The 27,980-nt window shown below is 38.0% G+C and overlaps 1 protein-coding gene across 1 annotated transcript in view; it reads left to right on the forward strand.

Annotated features, from left to right (window-relative positions):
• Positions 1 to 27,456, forward strand: part of LOC116992350 — a 102,283-nt gene extending 74,827 nt beyond the window's left edge. Inside the window, exons 4-5 of the mRNA XM_033051916.1 lie at positions 24,139 to 24,305; positions 27,336 to 27,456. Of these exons, the coding sequence (XP_032907807.1) occupies positions 24,139 to 24,305; positions 27,336 to 27,456 (288 nt within the window). The remainder of the gene's footprint in view (positions 1 to 24,138; positions 24,306 to 27,335) is intronic.
• The last annotated feature ends 524 nt before the right edge of the window (positions 27,457 to 27,980 follow it).

Raw genomic sequence — 27,980 nt, forward strand, 5'->3', positions numbered from 1 at the left:
GATGAATGGGTACTAGTGAGCATTTCTGAAGGGCTTGGGAATTGTATGGTCTCATTAATGGAGACACAGCTTATTTTTAACATTTTTGTGAGGCAAATTTAGCTACTTCAAGTTAACACATAATCTCTGCTAATTAAGCAATATCAGGTCTCCAGATCTGCAGGCAATTCACTACAGCAATTCTGCTGATCTTGCTGTTTGGAGGGAAGATAATAATTTATCCGTTAACTGGTACCTGGGAATGACATTGAAACTTTAGAAAATATCATTTTTTAAATCTTCTTTTTCTCCCTACCACTAACTAAAAATGCACTTTCCAACACTAGCAAAAAAAAAGAAAAAGGCTGGTAGAGATACATCTATGGCAGACATCCCAGAAATCAGCAACCGAATAAAAGATTAAAGGTGCTTATTTGGTTTAGAGACATCCCAGATGATGGAGGATAAAAGCTTGGGACCAGGTTTTGACAGATGCTAAGTGCATTTCAGCTTTCAGTGAGGGCCAAAGGAGTCAGAGAAGCTGAGCCCCAATGGTCTTGATATCTGGGAATTTTGGCCATTGGCCCATGCTTAAAGGATTATTATAGGCTTTGCCATTCCATTCCACCACCTTTTCCTATCCCATTCTTAAGCTTCAATTTTATAGCTTGGCTCATTCAGAAAGCCAGTCCTAGCAGCAAGAAGAAATGGAAATTTTTTAGCTTTGAGCAGTGTCACCAAGAATTTTACTGAGGGGAGTATATTAACCCTTGAATGAACAAGCACTTGTCATCTGTTTTGCAGCCAAGGTCACCCATCCTGAGCACCTCCTCTGAGTCATGCTGCCCTCTTTAAAAGCATGGGTTGCTAGAAGGATAGTGATAAACTGAACATAAATAGAAAGAACAAATACTGCCTTGAGAATAAAATGACACCACCCTCTCTCACGTTCTGCAAATGCCTTACATATTCTATGAACTACTCAAATAGGATGTTAAAGTAGAAATACCTAAGTAGTACAAAAAAATTTTAATGGCTTTCTGTGGAAATTTAGTTTCATATTTCTTAATTTTCTCTCTTATAAAATACCATTGCAGGAACAGAGAGGATGGTTTACATTTATAGAAGGTGCCAAAGGTAGAGAAGAAATATGGTGTTCGGTACAGTAGAGGAAAAGAAGATAAAGCAAGAAAAATGGACTCTATTGCTCCAGCTATAAGACACTATGTATTTCAATTCAAGCCTCTGTCGTCTCATGTGCTGAATTCTCCCTGATGGGCTGTTCTGTAATCTTCTCCTCCCTAACAGCCATTTTTCTTATCGATACATCACTTCAGAATGAAGGCAGCAGAGATTTTAGCTAAAGTTGTAGTTGCACAAAAAACGTAAATCTGCCCTTGCAGATCCCAGCACTACATGACAAACACTGTGGTCCTGTGGCACAGAGTCCCCTCCTCTGGTTCAAGTGCATTTAAAAATCATTGGCAGGTGAACCTGGGGGCTTTGTGGCTGATCAGCCTTGCCTGTGCCACTCCTATCTCCCACCAACTGGCACCATCTGCTCCCTTCCAAATCCAGTATGAAGGACACATAAGCTGTACATTGTGTGAGCTGGATTATTTTGGCAGAATTTGGCTATTATTAGGAATGCCATTTAGGCAGCCATGCTTAAGCAAGACTAAATGTGTAGTGCTTTGTTAGCACAAAGATCTGACACAGGCTGGCATGTAGAAAGGAGAAAAACCGTAGGACTTGTGTGCATTCACAGTGGCCTCCGCGTCTTGCACTACCATACCAAAGATTTCTTGCTCCCTGTGCAGGACTGCTGGCCATGTAAGGTGTTTGTCTTTTGGTGAATGACTTTTGTTTTGCAGTACACACTTTCAGTGTCACACATGAGAGACATGAGCTCAACTGTCAGCTTCTTCTGCAATGTAATTGATTTAAAAGAAAACCAAACTTCGCTCATTGGTAAGGCCTGATACACAGAGATGTTTAAATGATATATAGGGAAACATGAATTTAACAGCTTTAATCTGACATGAAAGATGTACAGGTTATAGTTCAGGAACTTACTCAAGTAGATAAACTTAGACTTTAATTCCTTTTTTCCCATTTTTTGCTTGACATGAACTATTAATGAATGCCAGTATGTGCGGTAGACTTCTCTAACAATGCTGTAAATTTCTGTCCCTTGCTTACTAATGTGTAGGCATCCAGTTTTAGTCCAATATTAATTTAATCAGTGTTATATTTGTCAATAACATGTATAGCAATGCTAATAAAGACATATCAGTGTAATTACAAGAAAGCAAAGTCATAAAGGTGCCATAACTCATGGCTTCCAAATAAGAGTTATGACAGGAAACCAGAAGCAAGGTCTGAACATGTTGGTTTGTAGTTGGAGGTGATGTGCTGCCTTATTCACTCTTGTGACGAGCAGTGCCTAAACTTGGTAGCAGCTTATTAACATTAATAGCCCTCTATGAGTTGGCTTTTGTCACTTGCCCATCAGTTCCTTGGGTAAACAAGGAATGAAGCTGACTCTCAGCTACATATTCTAACCTCTTTCATTCTAACATCTACCAGTCTGAGGCCATGCATGGCAATTGTTAAGTCAGTTCATGAGATCACTGCCAGTTACCCAGGAAGTCAGAGGACTTTTCAAAGCACATATGAAAAGTGCTACTGGAGGTCATTTAACCTGTTAGTTGTGCTTTAATTTCCTGATCATATATAAGTCTGTGCCTGTTGCTTCGCTGTGTGATGCAATCTATGGCACGAGAATTTTTCAGTGGCAAAAGCATGTTAAATCACTTCCTTTCAAATTTGTGAGATGTAAAAAAGCAGCCTGAGCTTCTCACTTTTGATTTTATGAGGGCCAAAGGTTTGTTTTATGGAGCCAGGTGGTAGCAGTTTTCCTTTGCTGAATAATTTGTCTTCTGCAATCTGAATTGTATTTTCTAGTTACATTTAGAGAAAAATATCATAGGAGCCTGTTTCATAATTTAAAGTTGCATTTTTTAGTTTAATCTGACATTACCACATAAAGCTTTTATTTCATACCTTTTTGCTCTTCACTCCAAAAGTCATTATATGAAGATTATTTTATTTTTTCTTATACCTGTTTCTCTAATAAGCATTTAACACATTAGTGAAGAAAAAAGGCAACCACTAGCCCAAACAATCGAATAAACCTTTCAGCTTGAAAGCTTTTAATTTTGTCATGATTTCAGCATAAAGCTCCAAACTGATAAATAAATGTTTCAAGATGATTTTCCAGAAAGCCCAGATTCTGGATGGACTACAAAAAATTACGAATTACCACTAAGCGAAAGTTTATTTTTGTTTTGTACATATTTCACAGAGTTTCTGGAGTTTCATAATGGCTAACTAGTATGCAGTGCAATTCAGACATTGTTTGTACTTTTATTACATTTTAATACTCTGCAAATCTTCCTTCTTGATGATGTGTGCACGCTTTTTGCACTTGACTGGTCAAGATATTTGAATAGGCTAGATGAAAGGGTATGGTTTTTGTAGTTTGTGCTATAAATATTTTTAAATCCTCAATGGTAGCTTCTGTGACCTGTCTGAAAACTACACACCACTTTTTAAACAGTGCTTTAACTCTTCTTTTTAGCACTTTGTACAGGGATAGCAATGTATTAATTGTTCTTTTTCCTGACCTCCTGCAACATAGTGGGGAGAACATTATCTGTACCTATGCATATGTGGTGTCAACAAGTGAATTAAATTTTTCTTAGTTCCAGGTGAGGATAAGGTAACTTCAAATCTTATTTTATTACTTGTAAAGCTCAGCAGGAAATTTACATTTTCCTAAGGAAACTGCAGTGGTTTCATAATATTTTGTATTAGGGGAAAAAAAATAAGTATTTTGCACGGAATTTTGACCTCCAGACGCGTCCAGGTCTGAAATCTTGAATTATGTACTCATCAAGCCAGAAGTGGCTGTGAGTTTGCCACGGAGATTAAGGTGGTGAGGTGCAGGAACAGGTTGCTCAGAGAAGTTGTGGATGCTCCGTCCCTGGAACTGTTTAAGGCCAAGCTGGATGGGGCTTTAAGAAACCTTGTCTAGTGAAAGGTGTCCCTGCCCACAGCAGGGAGTTGGAACTGGATAATCTTTACAGTAGTCTCTTCCAGTTTCATACTATGACTCTATGAATGTTATTTTAAAGATTATTCTAACTGGTTCCTTCTAACACTCAAGTGTCATTAAATAAACTCCAACAAAGAACAAATGCAATTTTATTCTATTCGCTTTTCTTTGCATTTTAGAAGTAAAATACAGAAAATGAATGACGGAAATGAGATAACCTGTAGAAAATCACAGTATGGTGTAGTGAGTGGCAGAGATTCACTGACATGCTATTTTTTTGGGAAGAAGAAATACTGGTTTTAAAATCAAGGATGCTAAATTTGGTTTGTTGAAGAAAGTAGTCATGTTATGGCCCCATCTAAGAGCATAATGTGTACTGTCACTGCTCCAAATTATGTGCAACAGGATCCCAGTTCATGCAGATGTAGGAAATTCTTTATCTCCAGCAGTTGCTTGTTGCCTACAGTTTGCTGTGTTCTGTCCTCATGTGTTTTTAATCTGTAATCTTGTATGTGAAAAGATAGTGGAGGAGGCACTGGTGAAGACTAAAGCAGCAAGTTCCATTAGATGTACAGGATCTCTGTGCAACTTTCCTGCATCCAGGTAACACCCAGAATTTGAAAAAAAAAAATCAATTACATTTTGACACAGAGAAATATGCAAAGATACTAAACAAAGATAGCAGTTTCCTTTGATATACTCTTTTAATCTGCGTATTTGTGATTTAAAGTGTTTCATTTATTTGTATTCAGATATGGAGAAATTCAAGATTACCTGCATTGAAAGTTGTATCCTGATCTCTGCTGTAAACATTTAAAGTGCAGTAATCCAATTATTTATCCAAAAAATAAAGTAACTGATGCTAAACTAGATTTCTGTTATAAAAATACAATGGAATTGTCTATTCAAAAATGTTGAATAATTAAAAAGGCAGCCGAAACTGGGTATGATGGTGAGCTGTTAAAATATTATCCTGAAATCTCCTTTTACTTTTCATCCCAGTAATTTACAGAATCATTAATTGCAAGCTGCATAAAGCATTTGCAGTCATAAGTTTTAAGAAGGAATTATGACTGTTCAGCACACAACATGTCAATGCTTTTAAAATCAGTATTTTTTTCCATAACCCTAGTGTGTGCTAAAAGTCAGAATAAGGTTTCTGCGTTCTGTCAGAAAAGAAGGTGCAGATTTTTGGAGGAAATGTGGTTCTTTGGCTACATTATGCTCATGCAAAGTAAGCTGGAGTCTCTGAAACTATGAGCATTGGTGGAATTTTATGAACCCATAAAACCTGAGACTTCAGGCTCAGCTTCAGTCTGCTTGATGTGCTTCAGACATTCCTGCTTAATTATTTTGGAAGAACACATCAACATTTCTGTTCCTTAACAACCAAAATGCCTCAAACCTTTGAACACATTATTCCCCTATGCATTGAAGATCTGCCAATACTCCTTTTTCTGTCCTACAGAAAATACATTTTAGGAGACAAATATGACATTGTTATGAACAGATTGGAAGGTAGCCTGCTGTCTTTACACAACCTATTCTCAGTCTGCAGAATCACTGGCATGTTTTTAGGCAGGTACTGCACTGGCATTCACTTTGAACCATTTATTAGGGTCAGAAATGAATTTCTCTGTTCACGTCCCAAAAAAGCACTTTGATAGAGGAGGCAAAATGATGAAGATTCTGTTCCTACTTTTAGCTCTTTAACTCCTTAGTCAGCCCATTTCCATTGACACAATAGTCACTATGCAGAACTTTCTTGCACAGATAGGCCCTGTGCAGATAAATCCCCTGCCTTTGGAATGTGTGCATTTGAAGTGCCCATTGAAGTGGCAGGTGTGCTGCTATCTGATGTCACCTCAGACAAATATTGTGTCATTGCTGTGCTGCCTGTCTTACGCCAGAGATGGATGCTTCTCTGCTCATAATAAATTACGAGACAGGGAAGAAAATGTGATGTGCTTAGGCACGTGTTGGCTAGTGTGCAGTTAAGTTAACCTACAGATTACTGTCGTTTAAATAGCTATAAATGTTTCTCCTGACTCAAGCAGGGCACATCCTTTTCTTCAAAGGTAAACCATGTATCCCATGCCTTTTTCTTGCTGTTGCTAACAGCATATAATGCAAGTCTTGTTAAGTCTGACTGCTGCAAAATTCTCAGTACTGTGAAATCCAAAGCAGAAATTCAAGAACCACATGCATTTTTTAATGTCTGTGCAATATCACTTTTAATAGTTTGAATAGTTAAATTCAAAGTAAGCTTTAGCAAGGTTTCTAACCATATATTATAGCATGAACTATTTTATTAACTTGAAATTATGAGAATCCTACCGATGTGAAAAAAAACACAAGGACGAACCAGCTTTTACTTTATTGAAGTTTAAAGTTTTTCTCAGCAGAGAATTAAGCCTGGATGAGTTCACTTGTATAGGAAACTTTTTATAATCTCTATTTTAAGCATCAAACCTAGGTGTTCTGAATCACCTTCTCTGGAGACTGCTTACCTTTTTCCCCTGATGCAGAAAAGTTAGATTTCCACTATGTCTGAGGTTTCTATCCTCTTTTGGATATTTGGTTCAGTGAGGGCCACACAATACAAAAATTGAGACTTCCATTGGGAAATTTCATAAACTTTCATTAAAGGAGAGTTGTTAACATATTACTGATAATACTTCACTCAAACCATAAGTGGACTTGTATTTTTGATATTTCATAGTTACAAGAGAAATGGCTGATGCTGATGTTTTACTCTTTTATTTGATATAATAATTCAAAATAGATTTAAGAATATTTAGGTAGGGAAATCTCACTCTAGATTTAATAATTAACATATCAGTGTAATGCTATTTTTTGCTCCCAGTTGAATCTAGTTCACAGATATAGGGGCGGCAAACACTAATAGTATCATTATTGCCTGTTAACATAGCTCATTAACATGTTATAGTAGTCATTAACTTTGTGAAGAAGTATTGATTCCTATGGAAACAAAGGCTTCAAGTTAAAAATAAATAAATGAAGAAATGTCTCCAGGAACAATCTGTGCACTGCATATGCATTTAATTCTTATAATCATTGTATTTTCATGCTGTTCACAAGACTGCTTGCTCATAATATAAGTCCTAATGGCATAATGCAAATGCATTGTATTCCACTCTAATTTGATATCTATTACTTTTATAATTGTAATGCCATTATAAAAGGAAAAAATTTCCCTGTGATCAGAATCTTCTTGTACTAAGATGGGGAAGTGATTTTTGTTCATCTGTGGCATATCTGTAAGTCCTGGGTGTAATTCTTTCCAGTTTTAAGGCCCGAAGAATAGGCCTATATATAGGTGTAAATAAGGTTACATAACTTTGTTCTGTAACTGCATTGAGTTAGTATACCAATCAAGTACACTGTGGCTGTGCTTCCTTTTCAGTATTCCGGTGAATGTGCCCTGTTGGTAGTCAACAACATGGGCATTTTCAGACTCTTCTCAGGGCTTTCATCAATTATGAATACAAAACAAATTTCTGCAAACTTGGAGTCTGGATGTTACCTTCCTTCGACAGTGAGATGTGTCTGACTTCTCTCTTCTGGTTCTATTAACACTCATTAGTGATGATGAATTCTGAAATGTTGTGGAAGATTTTATCTGAGCTATCTGAGCTCTCATTTTCTTAACATGTGGTTATGATTTGGGGGCATTTAAGCCAGTAAAAATTTGCTTTTTAATTTCTAAATAATTTTTATTTTCTGGAAATCCTGAAGTCAATTACATTTATGTGTGTTTGCAGATTTTCCTGAAAAAGTGAGCTGCTACTCAGGTACCTTTCTAGGTGTCTGATGACATCAGATATTGTTTCTCCTCACTCACTGCCTTTAATACATGTTTTAATAAATTACAGATTGTTAGAAATTCCTCTGAAAACTTAAATTTCACTTGTATGCAGAGGTAAAACTAATCTTGTTGTTGGTCCAAAATATGGTTTAAAACACAGCAGTAATTTATTCAAGCTAATATGGCCTACCTGGGATGGTCCAAAAAGTTTGATTTGCTCACAACACCCTGAATGTTTTCTGTGATTTATGACATGATCTTTGTTGTTCTGCCAATGGCTTGTTATCCTCACTATTTACAACTCCCTTAATCTTTTTTTCAATTTGACTCTTTTCCAAATGATTTATAAAAAGTATTAAACAGCTAGGCACCAACAACTCTGCTCTGTGGCAATGCCCTTGGAAATACAGCCACAGCGTGGTGCTTTCCAGCAAGACCAACAAGACCTATCCTTGACAGGTTTTAATTCTTTTAATGTATGCAATGCTGGTTTTGTGTCCTTGTTTATTAATTAGGATATTGTGCAGTGTGCAGTTAGTTATGCCTTACAGGAATTGAAGGGTATTGTATAACACTATTAGCCTTTACCAATCAAAAATGTAATCTCGTAAAAATATTGAACTGTACTGAGATCTATTATCTATAAGAGCATTTAGATTAGTACTTCAATGTATTGCTGTCCTTTAATTGAGTCCCCTATCAGCTATTCCATTATTTTCATTGGGATCAACACAGGATAACAAAGTCTGTAATTACTTCAGGAAATGCCCCACTTACCCTTTCTGTGTCTTGGCAGAAGATTATTTCCTTAGCTTGTTGCTCTGAAAATTAACATTAAGAATTGGAGATGAGTCTTTGGTCTCATCTCCACAACAGTTCAGCCTTCTCCTGTACCAGTTCTCCTCTAGCTATTAGTTGAGAGTTATCTGGATGTGCTGAGTTAGAACTGCTTTTGAATTAAATGTATTTAAAATAACTTCTATTGTAATAACTTGTTTCAGTACTAACAGAATGGGTTCATTATAACCACATAATTTACTTTCTACAAGCAAAGTACATAGTAGAAGTATTTATGGAAAATCTCTGTGTCTCTGCTATTAACACTTGCCCCTTGCTTACTGAACAATATCCCAATACAATTAAGATACCGATCATTATTAGTGTAATAAGAGGTCTCTTCCTTTAGTGTTAATTGTAGTGGTCACAGACTCTTCTTATGACTTTCAACTTTCCTCATCAGTCGTTTGCTTTCCAGTGGCTAATTTATATTCATTGCTATTATCATCCCATTTTCTATATGACATTTTCCAAGAGATTTGTTTGTTTTCCTGTGCTTCAACTGGGTTATTAATTAATTTCTCCTCTTGTCTTGATCATGGCTTTGGAAATTTTGTGGCCTCTATGGAAATGTTCCAAATCACAATTTCATTATTTTTTAAAAGTGTTATTTATTTTAAATTATTTTTCACAGAAGATCCTCCTTATGTTTGTTCCATTTTTTTCTTAAAAGCAGTCTTTGAAAGCCCCAAACACACACCCTTGATATGGACTCCACTGTTTTTGCACACAGTGAGTGTAATGGTGTCATGTACTCAAGCAACTGCTTTTTATTCCTGGAACCAATTCCTATTTCTGTATAAATGATGTAAACTTCATATTTTTTCTTTTTTTTTTTAATTTGGAGGCAATGCTTTTTGACTCAGGAAAGTGTCATCTGTAGTTTGTGCATTTTGTGGTGGCTGTAATGGCGGCAGTATGACACTTCCCTTCTGATGTGTCCCTGTGTGGCAATTTAGCTGTCTTTGCAGTCAAGATAGATAGAGAAGGAGCTGAAAACAGTATTCTTGGATGAGCAATTTGAGTATCACCCAGTCATTGGTGATTCTGTGTGAACGTTCGATGATACTGATGTCTCCAAAAGTACCTGTTGAACTTTTTGAACAGAGGATGAGTGGGACTTGAGAGGGACCTGAAGAGGTTAGGAATCTGTCTCACTCTCTTTTAGTGCATAGAGATTTAATTTGTTTTAGCTCTTTCCTGTCTCTTAAGGATATTGTGCAAGAGAACTGTGTTTCACTCTAGATTTTGGACATTGTGACCAGAATATTCATATTCTTCTACAGAATATTCTTGGAATAACAAGAATCCTCTGGAAAAACTTCTACTTTATTATAGACCATGTTTTTACAATATTTTCTCTCCTCACTCCCTTCATGCCTCTAGTTAATTTTCTAAATGGTTGCTGCAGCCGTGAAAGGAATGTTTTTTATTTTTTTAGTTAGGTAGGCACGAAAGCAGAATTAAGGTTTAAAAGTCCCATCAAATCTTTCTCCTACCACTTATCATTTTGCAGTCAGAAAGTTTTCCTGTGTGTTTAAATAAATTGTTCCCCTCTTCTATGAATTTCAGTGCAATCCCACATAGTTCAGACATTTTAACAGCAGTGGTTGCCACCGTAACTGCTTCTTATGGGAAATGTCCTTGTAAGCTAAACCCTCATATTAGATTAGTGACTTTTTATTGCACTAGATGTGGAAATATTCAATGAATAACCAGTCACTGCAAGAGGCTTTTCAGCAGCAATGGTCGAAAGCAGTGCACTGAAAAGGAGAATGATGCAGTTGGATTAGCAATGGCCATACCAAAAGAAGTATTGGCCCATTTCCACTAAAAATCCACCAGTTACTACAGGAAGATGTATCTAGCAATATCACTAATATTTCCAGCTGAAAACCTTTTACATCAAGCCATGCAGCCTATGTGTTGTTGTTTGAGAAATTGTAGCTATGCATTTCAGTTTGCCAGCACCTGGCTTGTGTACTACAAAAGCACAATTATTCATTTCAGTGGAAGTGACTTCTGATAACACCCTACCCCTGAATTCCCTCTCTTCCTCATTATGTTCTGGCTGAAGCAAGCCCTTTATCCCTGGTTTATTACAGGAAAGAAAAATGTTTTTATCTCTTTATAATTTTACATTTTATAGTGGTTTTTTTTTATATATATATTTCTCTTTTTACTTTTTTTCTACAACCTTCATGGCTTTGTTTAAATCTAGATTGGGTAAGACCAGTTTAAGTTTTGCCAGTTTTGTAAATTGTTCCTTAGATATTGTGCGGTTTCAGACCAGAAACAGGTTCCACCTGCTGACAGTCACTGTCCCCTCTCAAAGCATGTTGACAACAAGCCTGAGTATCCTTGTGAATGACTACCCATTTCAGAATCACTTTTAAAGGCTGTATAGACTCTGATTTAATAAGTATGTTAAAGAAAGTGCTTTCCAGAATGTTGCTTTGGCTCTTAATAAACATCAGTTATACATTAAGAAAAAAAAAAGCAGCTCAAATATTTAAAAGAGCAGAAGATGGAACAAAGCAAAAAAGGATTTTAAAGTCCCCCATTTTAGCCCCTTATGTTTTTCAGTGATTATGTATTTTCTGTACTCAGAGGCTATGTGTCTCTCCCCACTTATCCCATAGGTTTTGAAAGAACACATAGGAAAGTAATGCCATACAAATTTGGTTCTTTTCTGTAGGAGAAATATTGAAAGAACAAGTTCTTACTTTGCAGGGCTTTGTAAAAGTATAAAAGTATCTGTTAACAATGATTTTGAAGGGCAGATATGTATATGATTCAAAAATGTTGATTCCAGCAATACTGTAGTGTAAATCTGGAACATAAATCTTACCTGATTTCTCTTGATTTAAAATATTTAAACTGCTTTCTGAATTTTAAATCTTTCTGTGGGAAGTTTTCTTTCTTTTCAGTGGGAAGCTTGGCAACACAGATTGGAATGTTTACTGTCTAGTTACATGATGTGTCAGCCTGGTTGGTGTATCAACTCCAGGCACAGTTGGACCAAACTGTAGATTTATTTGGCAAGTCTGAGACAGAATTTCTACTCACCTACTGCCCCATCCCCTCTATTTAAGATTTTATTTAAAATATTATTTATGCTTTGAAAACCTTAATGGGAACAGATGAATTCTGTCAAGTAGAAAAGGCTAATAAAATTTTCGTATGCACTGACCAAGGCCCATCATGTCAACTCAATACTGGTGCATTGCCCATGCAAAAGTGGTTGGATTTATTTTCCTTTGAAGGATAATGAATGTATAACTTGACAGTCTCAGGCTTTGACCTATAAATACACAATTTTAAAGAATTCTTCTTTGCAAAGATTTTGGGTTTTATTCCTTTTCAGAAATGTATTTCTTGAAGTGAACCCAAATCTGAATTTCTATTCAATTTGAAAAATTCAATTCAATTTGTTTGAAAAAAAAAAGAATTGTGCTTATTTAAAATAATTTACTTACATTTACACTAATCAAATACATGAGAAAGACCTTAATCTTCAGAAGAATGATTGATTATTTCAGGGAAAAAATAAAAGGAACAAAAAGGAAAAAGCAAATGGGGAGAAAATTATCAGGAGGGACTGGGAGCGGGGAGCAGATGGGAAGAAAAGGAAAAGCAACCAATTTGGCAACTGTGATGGCCTACATCTGGAACTGGTAAAGAACAAATTGTTTTAAAAGCTTGTTATATCACATAAAAGCAGACAAACTCATTCTAAGGGAATGATGGAAGCTTTTAACTGGAAAAAGGAGAAAAGGAGTAAGAAGAGAGACCATCTTCCCAACTTGTAGTTTTCCAGCAGACTGATATGACTAATGCAGATACCTCAAAAGCAAATTATACACACACACACACACACACACACACACATGCGCGCGCACACACACAAACACACACACATTTATATACATGCATGTGTTCTTTGTAATTTTTTTGGTTGATGAAGGATTTTTCTATGCTTATTGAAAGCAAAACAGAGAGAATATTACCAAGCCAATGATGTAATTTGTAAGATTTACATATCCAGCATGCCAATGAATCTCCTCAGGAGACAACACTTTTTACTTTTTGATTAAATCCAGACTACCAAAGCTAAAACCCAATGTTCCAAGGCGTGGGTAAAAATTCCCATTATCTCAGGAAGAGCAATTATTCTCTGATTTAAGTTAGAGTATCGTCTTGTAATGGCAAAAAGGCTAAACTAAGATCAAAATGATATTCTAAACTAATTCAGCTGAGAAGAGGCATTAACAAATAATTATCATAAACAATGTTCAATTATTATATTTGAATAGTACTTTTTATTACAGTCTCAAGCAAATACATTTGTTTATCCCAGTAACATATCTCTGTGCTAGGAGTTTTCATATTATGCTTCACAAATTTGGACCATTAAAAAAACACACAAGCTACTGGAGATTGCATGCATATAACTAAAAATATGAATATTCATGACTGCAAGTGTGATATTTCACCCTGAATTCTGTTGGCAGTGGATGATGATATAGAAGAAGAGGTTGATGCTCTTTCTGGATTTTATATCTGTCATTCAAGGTCCATATAGCATATTTAGTACTTTAGTTTAGCATCCATAATCTAGCAACACAAATTTTGGCTTCTCTGTTTTGATAACAGCAGTTTTCTCTTTTTAATCAAACCTGTTTTAAGAGACGGGTATAGCTCAAGGGAAAAAAAATTCACTATTAAAACTTAATTCCAGTAGTAGCATCTTGTTTTATCTGGATTGCTAAAGAGGATCAGTAGAATATGTGCTTTAATGAGAATGAGGTGAAATGCATGTCTAATGTATGTCATCCTGAAGCCTGATCAGGGAAGAGAGATTATTCATCTGACTCCAGACTGCATCCTTTGATTTGAGACAGAAATATAATTTAAAATTATTAATTAAACTTTGTAATCTTTTTTCCTTCCTTTGGCTAAAAATAAAATAGCATAGTACAAAATTTGTAATTCCCTGATGCTTCAGGGAAGATTTTTCTCCCAATGAATCAGATTCTGCCTCTGATCATGCAGATGAAGGGCTTTACACTACGTCCTAAAAAAGGCTCTATCTAACTTTTCTCCAGTAAAGGTCCAAGAAATTTAATTGCTCTCAACCCAAAAATATCAGATATCTGGAGACTGAATCATATTCTTTAAATGTGTTTGATATAAAGTAACATCTTCTTTATGGGAATCTTTCAAAAGAAAAACATTTCTGCTGTCTGATGATCAGTTGACATTAGGGAAGAAAGGATGCAGCTGAACATAAGATTTTGATGAGTTAATTTAAGAGAACCTCTTCGTCTCCTACATTTCATATTTTTATCCATTATACTTTTAAACTAGCAAACTCTTATTTCTTTCATTAAATTTATAGTCCTACATACAAGATTTCACATTAGTGAATAGAAATGCTTCAGTGACTGTACTTCTATAGCGGGAAGAATGAGAACAATATATTATATAACTACATAGAAAAACAATTTTCCTGAAGGTAAGACTGAGACTTCCTGTGTCTGATTTAGCTGATGTTGTGCCTAGCAAGATGCTGGCATTAAGGAAAGAATTGTAGGGAAATAAGGTTTTGACTCAATCAGCTTTACAATGCCCCACATTATCAGATATTCTCTACCCTTTGTTCCTAGATTGACCTCTCAAGCTGTTTGAAAGGCAAGTTGTCCATGCCATAGACTCAAGGTAACACTTCTAGAGAGAGCCAAGAGTACAAACAAGAAGTCTTCTATCTAGATAAGGGAAGGAAGAGCTGGGTTCATCTATTTCTTTAATTTGGTTGTATACACATCAAAGGTTGTATCTATAATAATATCTACTGCCATTTGAGCTATCCTCATTATTTTGCAGAGTTAATTTTTTTTTTTTTAGAAAAAAAAGTTATCCAGCAGGTTTATGTAAGTGATAAGACTTGGCTCAGTCTTCCTTTATTATTTCGAGATAAACAAATAAGAAAGGACATAACCAGCCATACTTTTTTTTTTTAAACTTTATCAATAAATCATAGCCTTACTATGAAAAGCATGCTCTGTAAATGCATTTTCTGCTAGCTATACATTAAAATCTTACAAGGGCATGAGGAATTGAAAGTGTCTTTCTAATGGATCATCCATCTTAGAAATTATTTGAATTAATGGATTAAATGTCAGCTTCGAAAGCTTTTGGTGATTTATTTTGGATCTTAGAAGAAATAACATTTCTACTACAAAATAAAATTTTTACATTTTCGTATTCTGCATTTGTTATTTCTGGAAAAATATTTTTAGACAAATAACCTGGGGATGCTTCCTCCCCACCACTTTGAAAGTTTCTAGCATTCCATGTCGTGTTGGTAGAGAAGTTGCCAAGACAAAAGTGGAAAAGGGCTAGGCAGAGTGCTTTATGGGAATAGTGTTCACCATGCACTGAAAAGATGTTACGGGCTGAATGTGCTGATATGGTTTCTTAGTTGTCAGTACACAGAACTTGGACAGAGTTTAGCAAAGAACTTCAAAAAGAATTGCAGTATTGTAGAAAACCCTTACAGTTCTTGCAATAGAAGTGAAGGGAAATATCAAAATTATTTATCAATTTGACACAATCATTTAAAAATGGGGTAGAGAGAAGGCTCTGTGTCCTTTCCCTCACCCCAGGCAAAGTGAAAAATATTGACAGAGATGATTGACAGTCAGGTAAAGCAATAGAAAGATCCTTTGGCCTTTTCAAAGATTTAAATCAGATTTGGAAACACATTAAATAGAATTAACTTCAGACATTTAATTGCAATGCCTGAGCTAAGAGCTGAGTTACTTTAAGCACCTCTGTAATTGAAGAAGATTGATAGACATGTCCAAAGGCAATTCAACCTCCTTAGTATCTGGATCGTCCCTCCGGTACTATCCCATTTTCTTCTCTGTGATAGTTTCTAGACTGAAATTTTTCAAGTAAGTGGCTAAAATGAGACAGATTGAATTCAGGTTTAAGAAGCCAAAATAATTTTGCACTGATGAAGAGAAGCAGGGACAAAATTATTTATGAAACTAGCTTTACAGACATTGAACTTAGTGGAGCTCTGTTTGTCTTAGTTTACCTGTATTTTCATAACATTTGTTGTTGAAGTGTCTTCTCAACTGATTCTTCATAAAAAAAGCAGAGGAGACTGATTTATTCTTCAAGTAAGTGCAAAAGTATTCTGGCAGAGGAGCTTATAGGTAAAGATGCAGTCTCCCTATTTTAACAATCAGGAGAAGTATCGATAAGGCAAGATGCAGTGATCCCTTATCTTTTTGACTATTGAAGTGCTTACAAATTCTTTAAATGTACCTCTGAGAAAGTGCTGAGGAGACTCTACGATTACTATTTAATAAGTACAGGGTTAAGAGAGTTAAATCTATGTTGTCAGAAAATGTAGAGGAAAAAAATTGAAATCTTTGTTCCAGAGGGAAGATAGAGAGAACGTCAAGATCTTCATGCAACTGAGAAAATGAAGGACTAAATTTTAATGAATTAAGGCCTGTGAATAGTTTCAGAAAAGGATTGCCAAACAAGCAAGGAAGTCTTTGTTTTAAAGTGAGTAAAGAATTTTAGGTATCAGAATTGCAGATTATCTATTATGAGCTAAGAGAAAGTCTTGATGTTCTATTAACATTTGCCTAAAGGTTCAGTAAAAGCCTCTTTCAGGGGTACAATACTGATAATAGGAAAAACAACTACAGACTGTTGGTAGCATGAACATGGTAGGGGAAGAACCCCAAAGATGTTCTAGTTTCATTATGCATGTTTCAGGAACAATATTATTTTGAACACTGTGGTCAAGTCTGGTTATTTCTCCTATAAAGTGTGATGGAAAGAGAATTGATCTAAATATAGGAGATAAAAGTGATTGAAACATAGGGCAATAAGTCTCTATACAAACAGACTATAAATGTTGGGAATATAATGAAGCAAGAGAACGAAAAGGAAAGGACATGAAACTGGAAAATCAAGAAGGTAATTTGTGTGTTCCCTTTACAGGAATTCCATTATACAAGGGAATCCCATTATACAAAATCCAAAGGAATCCATATGTAATGAAAGTAATGCATATAAATATGACAGGATGTTTCAAGGATGTTGCTATGCTTTCAGTTGCTGTCCATTTCATCACATGCTTTCACACTGGTGCTATTCCCTACTGGCAGAAGTCCTATTCAGACCTTATAGGACATGTTTTTTCAATACTAGGGAACAAAATCTTGATTCCATTTATAACACGAGTGTTGGCTGATGTCTACGGCTTAGATTGTGTCACATGAATTAATGTTTTCCAGCCATTTTTCCATGGTACAGAGGACTGCCCCACAACTCTCACCTTTCTTCATAGTCTCTGGGGAAGGCTAAACACTGCTGACATTCCTGAGGAACCAGACTCTCTTTCACCTGGGAATGCTATTCCTTTGTAGTTGGAAGAAATCCTCTAGTAGATACTAATTTCCAGAGTAACCACACAACTAAATTCATGATTACTATATCAAATGTGAGAAAAAAAATTAAGTTAAAAACCAAGTGAAAGTAGAGGTATGCTAGCCAGAATACCTGATTCCAATTTTTTTAAACTTTGGTGGAAATCCGTTTGGTGATATTGAACTGAACAGCCTTGTTAAGTAGAATGGAAACAGGCTGAAAATGTGTGGCAGATACATGGCCCAAAATATTCGTGCTAGTCTGTTGCCTTTAAAGTAGTCAAAAGTGTATTCTGGGAAAAGGCATATGGTCTGAAATAGAAGTTTGCCATTAGAAACAAGGGAAACATAAGGACATGGTAAAGCAGAACAGCATTTAAAAGCACTTAAATTCTCTTAAAATGCAGTATAGGATATTAAAAAGGCTGTTACAAACATTCCTGCAACTTGGGACCATGGGCTACTGCGCTTTAGCAGGTATATGCTTGTGATTGTGTAGGACATGGCTTTCTTAGGCACACAGATGAACAAAACCTCTCAAGTTTGTCACCAGTAGATGAAAAAAGGTTTCATATGTTGTCATATTAAGTGTTTATACGTGCTGTCTAGTTGTCTTGATGGATAGTTATTGTACCAAACAGCACTGCTATAGATGATAAATACCTGAAATCAAAATATTATTCATGGCCAGTTTAGAAACAGCAATGAAACATGCTTTAAACTATAATTTTATAACTACATATTTACATAACTACCTGGAAAGACACAATCCATTTTCCCTTGGGGAAAATGAAATTTGAAAAATTGATTCAAGTTATTCTGAACATATAGTTAACCCAGAGCTAAATATTCTGGACTGTTGCTAGAATAACCTATTTGAGTAAAAATGCACTAAAGATTCTTTGCTTTTTCTTTGACCAGGATGTATGAGGGAGAAAGAAATTATTTGGTTCTGTGTGAAAAAGAGAGACAGGAGTTTTAGTGACTAGCTTTTAAAAAAGCTTTTATGGCTAAAAGACATAATTTCAAGTACAAAAGAAATCTCACAATTTAAATGAGGTAAGTATTAGTTATAGCTATTTTAGGATGAACTAATGCAGTCCTGAGATTTTGGAATGAGATTGCTGTTTACATGTTGCTTTTTAAAAAGACAGGAACATGAAAGGAAGCCTCAGTGTCTGCCTCATTTGGGGAATGCTTAGGACCATGCTGTGTTTGAACACTCTGCCTTCCTCATTTTTGTCTGAAAGCCAAGTGAATGTTTTAGTCTGAATCAGATGACTACAGGAGGTACAGAAAAGCATGACTGCTGGTGAGTGATGTTCTTCCTGAGGTATAAGGTCAGTTGTACATGTTTTTCTCTGCCAGTCTGTACCTACCAGAGACTAGTAAATGAACAAGGCATCCACCTCCCATGTAAGCCTACTAGTACAAAGAGTTTTACCCAAACTGGCCTCTCAGTAGTTCATGTGGGATGCTGGAAACCCTCTCAAATAAAATTCTGAGGGGAAAATGAAGACAAATGTCTTGATTATTTACTCCATTACTTTTAAAATTAGTTTTATTTTTAACTCACTTGTGTTTGTTCTTGCACTCTCAGGAACAAAATTATATTGAACTAAGAAATCAGGATTGGAATATGGCATGGGAAGTAACTGAACTATGTTATAGGAGTGGATGATCAAATTAAAACCCAAACTTTCATGCATAGTCTGTCTCTTCTATCATCTGATCAGGGTCCCTGACATTTCAAGTGAAGTACACAACAAAACTACTTCACCTGCCAAGTATATGAGGTATCATGTCTCACCTTTTAAATGTTAACACTGGCACTTTAGACAGCTATTACCCTGTTTTCATCTCTGTGTGGAATGTGCACTCATGCCACATTTAAAGCTAAGAATCTCTAGAGGAACAAATATTTTGCTGTGGGATTACAGTAATTTCATGACTATAAGGTGTACCCTTTTGACCGAAATTTTGGTCTGGACCCGGAAGTGCGCCTTATAGTCTGGTGCGCCTTATATATGGACAAAATGCGGAAATTTGCCAACCCAGAAGTGCGAGCCCACAACAGTCCCGAGCCGAGCAGAGCCCGCCCAGCGGCAGCATCGGGCCAGTGCTGGGCCGGGGCGAGCCCGGCGGCATTGGGGCAGCGCTGGCACAGGGGGAAAGCTGGTGGCGGTGGAGCAGCCCAGGTGTGGGGGGGAAAGCCCGGCGGCGCAGCCCAGACGGTGAGGGGAAAGCCAGCAGCACCAGGGCAGCAGCGGCGCGGGGCAAGCCCGCCGGCATCAGGGCAGTGACGGCGCAGGGCGAACCCACCAGCATCGGGGCAGCGCCGGCGCGGGGGAAAAAGCCGGGAGGCACGGGACTCCTGGCGTGGCATGGGACACACGGTGCCGGGTCAGCGTGGGGCTCCTGGATTGCCAGGGGGGCGCAGGGCTCCTGGAGCTGCACGGGGCTGCTGGTCTGCTGGGGCGGCGCGGGGAAGGAGGGAGCGGGCTGCCGCAGAAGCTGCGAGCCACGGCAGCCCTGAGCCACCCCGAACCGTCCCCGCCCTGAGCCCTGCCTCGCCTGCCGGGGGCAGGCGGGAGTGCTGGGGCTCACACACGGGGAGGGTGCTTGGGGCTGCATTTAAAGGCTACACCAATCTATTAAAAATGTTTGCAAATTGAGCACCTGCCAGTAAACACCGCAATTGCGGGATTCCATTACTAATTCATTACTTTGTCGGGTGCAGCACGGATCTTTGCGGCAAAAAACAGTGTGCCTTATAGTCCGGTGCGCCTTATATAATGTACAACGTTGCGAAATTTGCTGACTCCCGGAAGTGCGCCTTATAATCCGGTGTGCCTTATGGTCATGAAATTGCTGTATATCTGATTCTTTTGACAGACTATTAGCCTGGGGAAAGTGTCTAGGAAAGGGTGGAATGAACAGCTTGATACCCTGTTTCCACAACTTCATTAAATATCTTTTCCAGTTTGGTTCATTGCAGTCCTTCATTTATGCTTATATTGACTTTTAAGATAATTAAATACATTATTTTACAAACTCCAGAACACTAAGACAGAATAACAAATGGATCATTGACTAAACTTTAGTCAATAGGCTATTATAATTTCCCTTAATACAGTGATACTGAAAGGTTTTACTTCATTTTGAAGATTACAGTTACTGAGCAGTAACTGCAAAAATAGAGAAAAAATCTCTCAGAGCGTTGGATAATAATGAAATTACATGAAAATTATGGTTGTGAAAGTAGTTTTCAAATTCAGTTTATGTTGAAAAGTAGTTGTGTCTCTCATTCAAAAGTAACAGTGATTCTACTGCTATTTAGTTAGGATGAGTGAATTCCTCTTGCCTAATTTTGGATACTCTCAAACACTGTGAATGGAGAATTTTACTTTTGAGACCAGTCAGACCGTCACTGTATTAACATTTCAGTTAACATCCCCTGTGACAAAGAGTAAGAGGTGAGGACACTGTGTGACATGGGCACCCCTAATGCTAATGAAATGGAACTCTTAGGAGCAACTCTTCTCCAAAATGTGTTTCCAAACAACCCCACAGAGTCATCATTTGACATATGATGTAGGCTTTTCAGAACATTTTACCAGGTTCTGAGATTCTTGGCAGAAAAAAGGAAAAACTATTATGGCCCACTGGAATGATGCAAAAATAACTTAATGTAGCTACTGTAGAATAGATAAAATCTGAACTCATCTTGGAAAGACTCTTTTTGGAAAAACTCATAGTAGTCATGGAAAAATGATACATGTAATAGAGGAAGTTATCAAAGAGCTTTCACATACAGAAGAACTTCTTAAATAAGGTGATTATTGATTTTGTGATTCATGGGGAGCATTAAGATTAAATTACTCCCATGAGTGTAGTCAGACAGATTAATGTCTTTATACTGTCAGTTGCACCTGACATTAAATGAGTTCACTATTAATGGAAGGCCACTTTTTGAGACCAGTTCTGGAGAGGATTGTGTGAAAACATAAAAGACAGGAACATTATTGTTATTTGATAAAGTAAAAATATTTACAAAGTATGTAGTTGCGGTGTATGGGCATATTTCAGTGCTTTATAGAATAGTCATTCTTTTTAATACTCTTTCCTGGGTAGCTAATAGAGCAGAAGGGAGTTAGTTGCAAAGACAGGTATAACTTCTTATAAAAGGTAAAGTTGATAAATAATGTGAGAAGGTGAGAATAAAATGGAAATGACATATAGTTTACCTGCAGGAGCTAAATAGGGAAGGAAGCCCTGCCATACAGTGGGGCTGCTCCCCAAGCTGGTCTTGGGGGTACTTCAGAGAGCTGTTCCAACCAGGGAAGAGCCTGATCCAATGGAAACAGTGAACAGTAAAACTGCTGTGAGCACACTCAAGAAGATATATGAGGTACTCACTGAGCTGGAAGCAGTAGGCTTTACATTAGTGGATACATTGCTTCCAGTTTGTGATGGATGACTTCATACTATGCATAAAATAGTACAGTAAAAAACACAAATAAAAAAAACTTAGGAGGGATAATTTGCAAGATGGTGTTAAGAAAAAGAACCAAGGGATATGTTAAATTAAGCCACATCAGTAGAAAATGTATCAAAGCCTGGTAAGCTATTTGGCAGCGCTTTTCTCCCCCCATGAGGTAAGTGACAAGATAGTGGTAAAAGATGAGATTTATTTTAATGAACTGTTCTCTGAGACAACCTTAGTGCTGAAGATTATGGAATGTAAGGCAGTTCCTCACCATTTAACCAGGAGTCACTTTAGGGTAATGTTGAGCAGATATTCCTGATGTAGAACGTAATCAAACTCCTAAAACATTAGATATCAAATGATGACATTTTGTGCAGTATTTACACCATTTTAATGCAAATAATTATAAAATAGAAACTCCTCTGGAAGCAGCTACAAAAGTTGTGTTTCAACAAGCCTTTCAAATTTCCACTTTGAGGGTGCTTTCAGGGTAGGAATAAATACAATTGATAATGACTTTGAAGAGATGACAATATGAGCCTTCGGAGGATAATATTTTCTTCAAATATCAAGATTTTAAGACTGGTTATCATAGAGTGGCTAAAGAATTAGTCTTCCACTTTTGCTATTGAATGAGACTCAGGCACTAAACATAGAATAAAAACAAAAGAATCACCTTCAGGCATCGTGCGCCCTTTAAAAGAAATGCAAATGGATGTACACAGCATCCTCAGAATAGTTGCTTTTTTATATATGGACTTGGTTTATACTGTTTGAAAAATAAATGCCTCCAGATGACCCACCTGATATATGTTAGTAAACTCATTTTTGCACCAAGGAAGAATATTTTTAATACATGCATTTTGCTGAATCTTAGTGGTTCCTCAGTCAGGTTTTTGCTTCTCTTGCATTTCAGGAAAGTTTATCTTTGGCTTATTGGGAGCAAAAATAGTCACATTTCTTTGCTTTGCTATGCTGACTTATTTCTTCTTTACTTTTCTGGTTTTATTATTGTGCTTACATGAGCTAAATATTCCACCTGAGACACATTTTATACAAGCACTGAATCTTCAGGGTAAAGGTGTATCATTTGATATTCAACCATATGCGAAAAAAGTGTGTAAACAAACATACCTGTCTCTGTGTGTACTACTTGAATGCTGTACTTCAGGCACAATTTTGATTATTTCCCTATAATTACATTAGGACATATGTACACATTTACATGCATATATTCCTACAGTTGCAAACATAAAACATTTAGCATCTCACTAGTGAATCTGCATAGCTTCAGCACTAGAATTGTTTTGGCCAGCAGAACAGAGTAGGAAATTATGAAGGTGATGGACTGTAACCATATAAGCAGCTACCCTTTAAAAAGACAGTGAATCTATTGTTGTAAAAAACTTTTTTTGTATCTTCATGTAAAGTAATCTTTTGAAGTTAAAATCTAGGTAATTGTGGAGGTTTGTTCCCATATAAGATGCAGAAATCAGCCCTGAGTAGACCTATGCCCCATGTGTTTTACTTGTAATCTAGATGTGCATGCAAATCAGATTGGTTTCACAACCTGAAAAGTTTAGAAGAAAGGAGAAAGAAGAAAGAAGAAAGAAGTAAGAAGAAAGAAAGAAGAAGAAAGAAGAAAAGAAAGAAGAAAGCAGGAGAACAAGAGGATGGAGAAGAAGTAGTCTTGTAGTTCCATGCACTTTTTTATTGCCAAAGCTGAGGGTGATGTTGATGCTGCTCAGGCACATAACCATTGTTATAATTCGTGTTTATATAAAAAGGTTGTATGAAATAAAATAAAATAAAAAGAACCTCTTAAACACCAAACACCCGGGGCCATAGACAGCGGCCGTAATTAGCAAATCAACAGACCTAGCCCGGTGATCTCCACAACTGATGGGAAGAGATCATCGATAAAATACCTGCCAAAGTACCAATCACCTCCTATGGTCCCCACAAACGAGAAGACAGCACTTCGTTACACATCAATATGGAGCAGACACAGCCTTCATCAGCATGCAAGAAGGTTCTTTGTACAGAGCAGCACCAGAAAAAGGATTTAGTCTAAATATGAGAATCTGCAGCAGAAACAAAGGAAACTCTCGCCTCAGACCAGAAAAAAACTGTATAAAGCTGTATTCTCTGAGATGGTAGTGTGTGAACACAGGGGGGTCTGATGCGATAGAGGTCAGATCAGCATGTGTGTCCACCCAGTGCTGACCCCGGGCTCGACACTGTCGTGTTTTCGCTTGTGGCTTCTCAGGACCGTATTTTCGGTCGCAAAAATAAAAATTGCTGTTTTGCTATTTAATTCGACTTGATTCAGTTATTATCTATAACAATCTGGTGACCCCGATGTGATCCTGATTTGGGGTTCGGGTGGGACCCGCTTTCCGTCCAGGAGGCGCCTCACTGACTTCAGCGACCTGGCGTGATCGGGAAACTCCCCAGCATCATTCAGGAACCCGAACTAAAACCAGAAGCCACAATCGAAAAGGGGGAAATGGGCCCAGAGCTCTCGGATAACCGCAGCAACTTTTCACTCATAAAACTCAACGTGCACGAAGAATCCACGCAGAAAAAAGAACCGTAAGTATTGCGTGTTTGAGTGGGGTGTGACTGAGCGCGTAAGTGAGACATGATTTTATCACGAAGCGAGTCCGGACCCCAAGATTGCAGTTCCACCATCCCGCGAGGGACGTGGTCAGTCGCGGGGGAAGCGAACATTACGTGTAAAATCTCTTTCTTGCGTGTCAAGCCTAAAACTAAGGGTGTTTTGGGGGTCGGTCACGGCGGGGGAGGGGGGACGGGCAGTAAAGGCGATCGGAAGGGAGTATTGACAGCGGCGGGGGGGCGAGTGGTGTCTGTGTGTTACGGCAGAGTGTACAAAGATATGAGTGAAAAAAATAAGCAGCCAGACCGAGCGCAGAGGTGCGGGTCTGGGAACATGGCCCGTGGGGACTGGGGGGGACGCTGATGGGCCGCGGGGACTCAGCGTCCGAGCAGGAGCGGCATGGCCGCTGGTCCCTGTGAGGCTGTGGGATGCCCTGGCCCTGTGCTACTGCCCGTGCTGCTGTGAGCACCTGTTGGGGAGGAGCGGTGTTTAAACTGTAACAGGACAGAGACTGGCCCTCAGATACAGTGTCTGATAGAGAGAGAACAAGGGTAGAGAAATATCTGGAAAATGCAAATTGTATGTAGAAAAATTAAGCTTCTGTTTTCTTATGAATTCTGCTAGAAAATGAAAGTAATACAGAAAAAGCCGTGAAAGTTTACTGAATGTATGAAATGAGTTTGAAAAGCATGAGTTTCTGATTGTGTTTGTAATTTACTGGGAAAGTACTTAATGGAACATTGAAGAGTGTGGTGAGGAGGTAGAAGAAAGGGGGAAGGGAAAGATTCCTTTGTTCCAGGTTGCGATTTTGAGTGCTTGGGAGAGTGGTTGAGGCAATCTGGGGAGATGATATGGAGTTCACGCTTCTCATGTGTACTGTTCTCTGTGAATCAATCCTGCTCCCCGGCACGCGTAAAGAGAAATACCTGAAAGAAAAGAGAGAGAGAGACCTGGCCCTTCCCAGGAATGTGTGCTGGTGCTTTAGCTGTTGCTAGAAGATGTGCAGGGACAGCGCTGAAGTGATTTAAGTTTGTGAGCAGAGCAGCTGGAAAGGGTGTTACTGTTTTATTTTGCTCCTCTCAGAAAAACTGAGCCCCTTTTGAGGAGAGGGGTGTCCTCACAGATGGTGCTCAGAAATGTCCTGTTATTTAAAGTGAAAACTGATAGTACTGCTCCACTGTGACCAAGTGTGGGGATGAAACCTCATTCCCAGGTGCTGTGTGAGTGCAAGGTCCCAGCTCCAACGGCTCTTCCCAGCCCTCAGGAGCTGTGTGTGCAATGCTGGTAGTGACATAGTGTCCCTGTACTCCCCAGGACTGTCAGAGCCAATAGGACACTTGGATTTCTAATATGGTCTAGTTGAATTAACCTTGTTCATTAACAAAAGCTGAATTAAGATGTTCTTAGGAGTGTTTCACATGTGTAACTATTCCTAAACCAATGAAGTTGCAGTTGTTTTTGATATATGTGAAAAGGGTGTAGAAAAGAGCATTCTGCTCTGTGTCTACCTTCTTCCCACCATCCTGAAGGAATTTCATCTTAAATCCAGAACTGTCTGTATGTGATATGTGGCAGGTGCAAAGCAAGTTGTAGAGCTAAAGTTTTTGCAGGAGCTGTTGGTGTGTGAATTTTCCATTCTCAAAAGCCTGTGCTTTGTTTTTTCCTTTTTTTTTAACCTGTTTAAGTTAAGAAGAAATGTACGTTTTAGTAAAGTAAGATGACCCAGGAAAAGATCTAGGGGGGCAGAGGTCAGAAATGGGATGTTTGGGCCTGGAAGAGGATGTAGTGTATGTGTAAAAGTAGAAAAGTTTCATCGAGATATGCAAACATAGATGGGAAAACAGGAGAAGTAATTAAATCAAGACCCTTAAATGCGAGTTGGTCAGCTCAGGCATGTGAATTGTATGCAGTTTTACGAGCATTAAAAGGATTAAAAGGAAAGAGAGGAACAATATTTACAGATTCAAAATATGCCTTTGGGGTGGTTCATACTTTTGGGAAAATTTGGGAAGAAAGAGGACTAATAAATAATCGGGGACGGGGACTGGTCCATGGAGAAATAATAAAAGAAATCCCAGAGGCTGTCCAAGAACCAGAAGCAATTGCGGTCGTGCATGTGAAAGGACATCAAACAGGAATACAATTTCAAATTAGAGGAAACAATTTAGCAGATAAGGAAGCAAAAAGTGCATCACTACTAATGGTAAGTACCCCAGAATTTGGGGAAAGCGGGACTCGGGATATCCCCCTTGTCCCTCCCAAAAAGAGATTGAAGAATACAAAAAGATAGGAGGTATATTAGAAGAAGGTAAGTGGAAATTACCAGATGGGAGGGGATTAATATCTAAGGATTATACCAGAAAAATTCTAAAGAGACTACATTTTCAAACACATTGGGGATCACAGGCTCTGGCAGAACAATTTCTGAGATTCTTCGGGTGTAAGAGGATTTATGAATTAGCTAAACAGGAAGTACAGGGGTGCCTGATATGCAAAAAGGTTAACAAAGCCAGGACACGACAGGTAATTTGGGGTAGTCGCCCTATAGCCTATCATCCATTTGAAAGAATCCAAGTGGATTTCACTGAATTACCAAAGGTTGGGAGGTATAAATTCTTGCTAGTACTAGTAGACAAATTAACTAATTGGGTAGAAGCTTACTCAAGCTCAAGGGCTACAGCCCAGACAGTATCTAAATTTCTTCTGGAAGAAATCATCCCCCATATGGTATAATCAACTATATAGACTCAGACCAAAGAACACATTTCACCTCAAAGGTTATTAAACAACTGGCTGAAGCGCTAGGAATTCAGTGGGAATATCATACACCATGGCATCCCCAGAATTCTGGACAAGTTGAAACAGAGAATTGTCACACAAAATGCTCCTTTGGGGTTCGCCACACACAAAATACAGCCAAAAAAATCAAATCCTCATTAAAACCTGGAAAGAAGTTTCTCTCTCTCTTCTCTGGGAAGGTTTTTTTTTTGTCCTTTTTACCACAGTCCAGACAGCAGAAAAAGGCTGGACACACGCCTCCAGAGTGAAAAGATAGAGACAACCGAGGAAACACCCAAGTGGAAAGTGGCTTCCTTCCCTGGAGACCTCAAGATAAAATTGCGCTGAACAAGCCGATGAACAACCTAGATCAAATACGGTGTATAGCTTCCAGGTGCAGGTGTTTTCCTTTTGTTCATTTCAGGTGCCAGATCTGTCATAGGGTTTGGGTTACACATTGTGTACGGGGGGTCCAACCTGGAGGGCTCTGTACTAAGTGTTTTGAAAAAAAGCTGTCTCTGACTGACCGAATTCTAGTACTTGCCACTGAATTGAATATCATTGAACTAGACTCTGTAGAGCAGTTTCTCTTATACCAACACGGGATTAGTGGGAAACTAAATTGCAGAACTGAAATTTTAAGAGTGCCAGAGAACAAATAAAGTACCTTGTTAGACAGACGCGATAAAATTATCAAGGTGGGATGTCTTTAAGAGGCAATATACAGCTCAGACTTTGCGTTGGTCCCCTGAAGAATACCTCTGCTGCCAAGAAGATGGTTTCCCTCACCGCTAGCAGCAAACTAGTGGGCGTAGGCACAGGCAGAGAGTTACACCTGTGGGGAATCCTGGTGAGCCTGAGCCTAGTCATGT

Source organism: Catharus ustulatus, chromosome 1, assembly GCF_009819885.2.
Source record: "Catharus ustulatus isolate bCatUst1 chromosome 1, bCatUst1.pri.v2, whole genome shotgun sequence".
In the NCBI taxonomy this organism is placed as follows: Eukaryota; Metazoa; Chordata; class Aves; order Passeriformes; family Turdidae; genus Catharus; species Catharus ustulatus.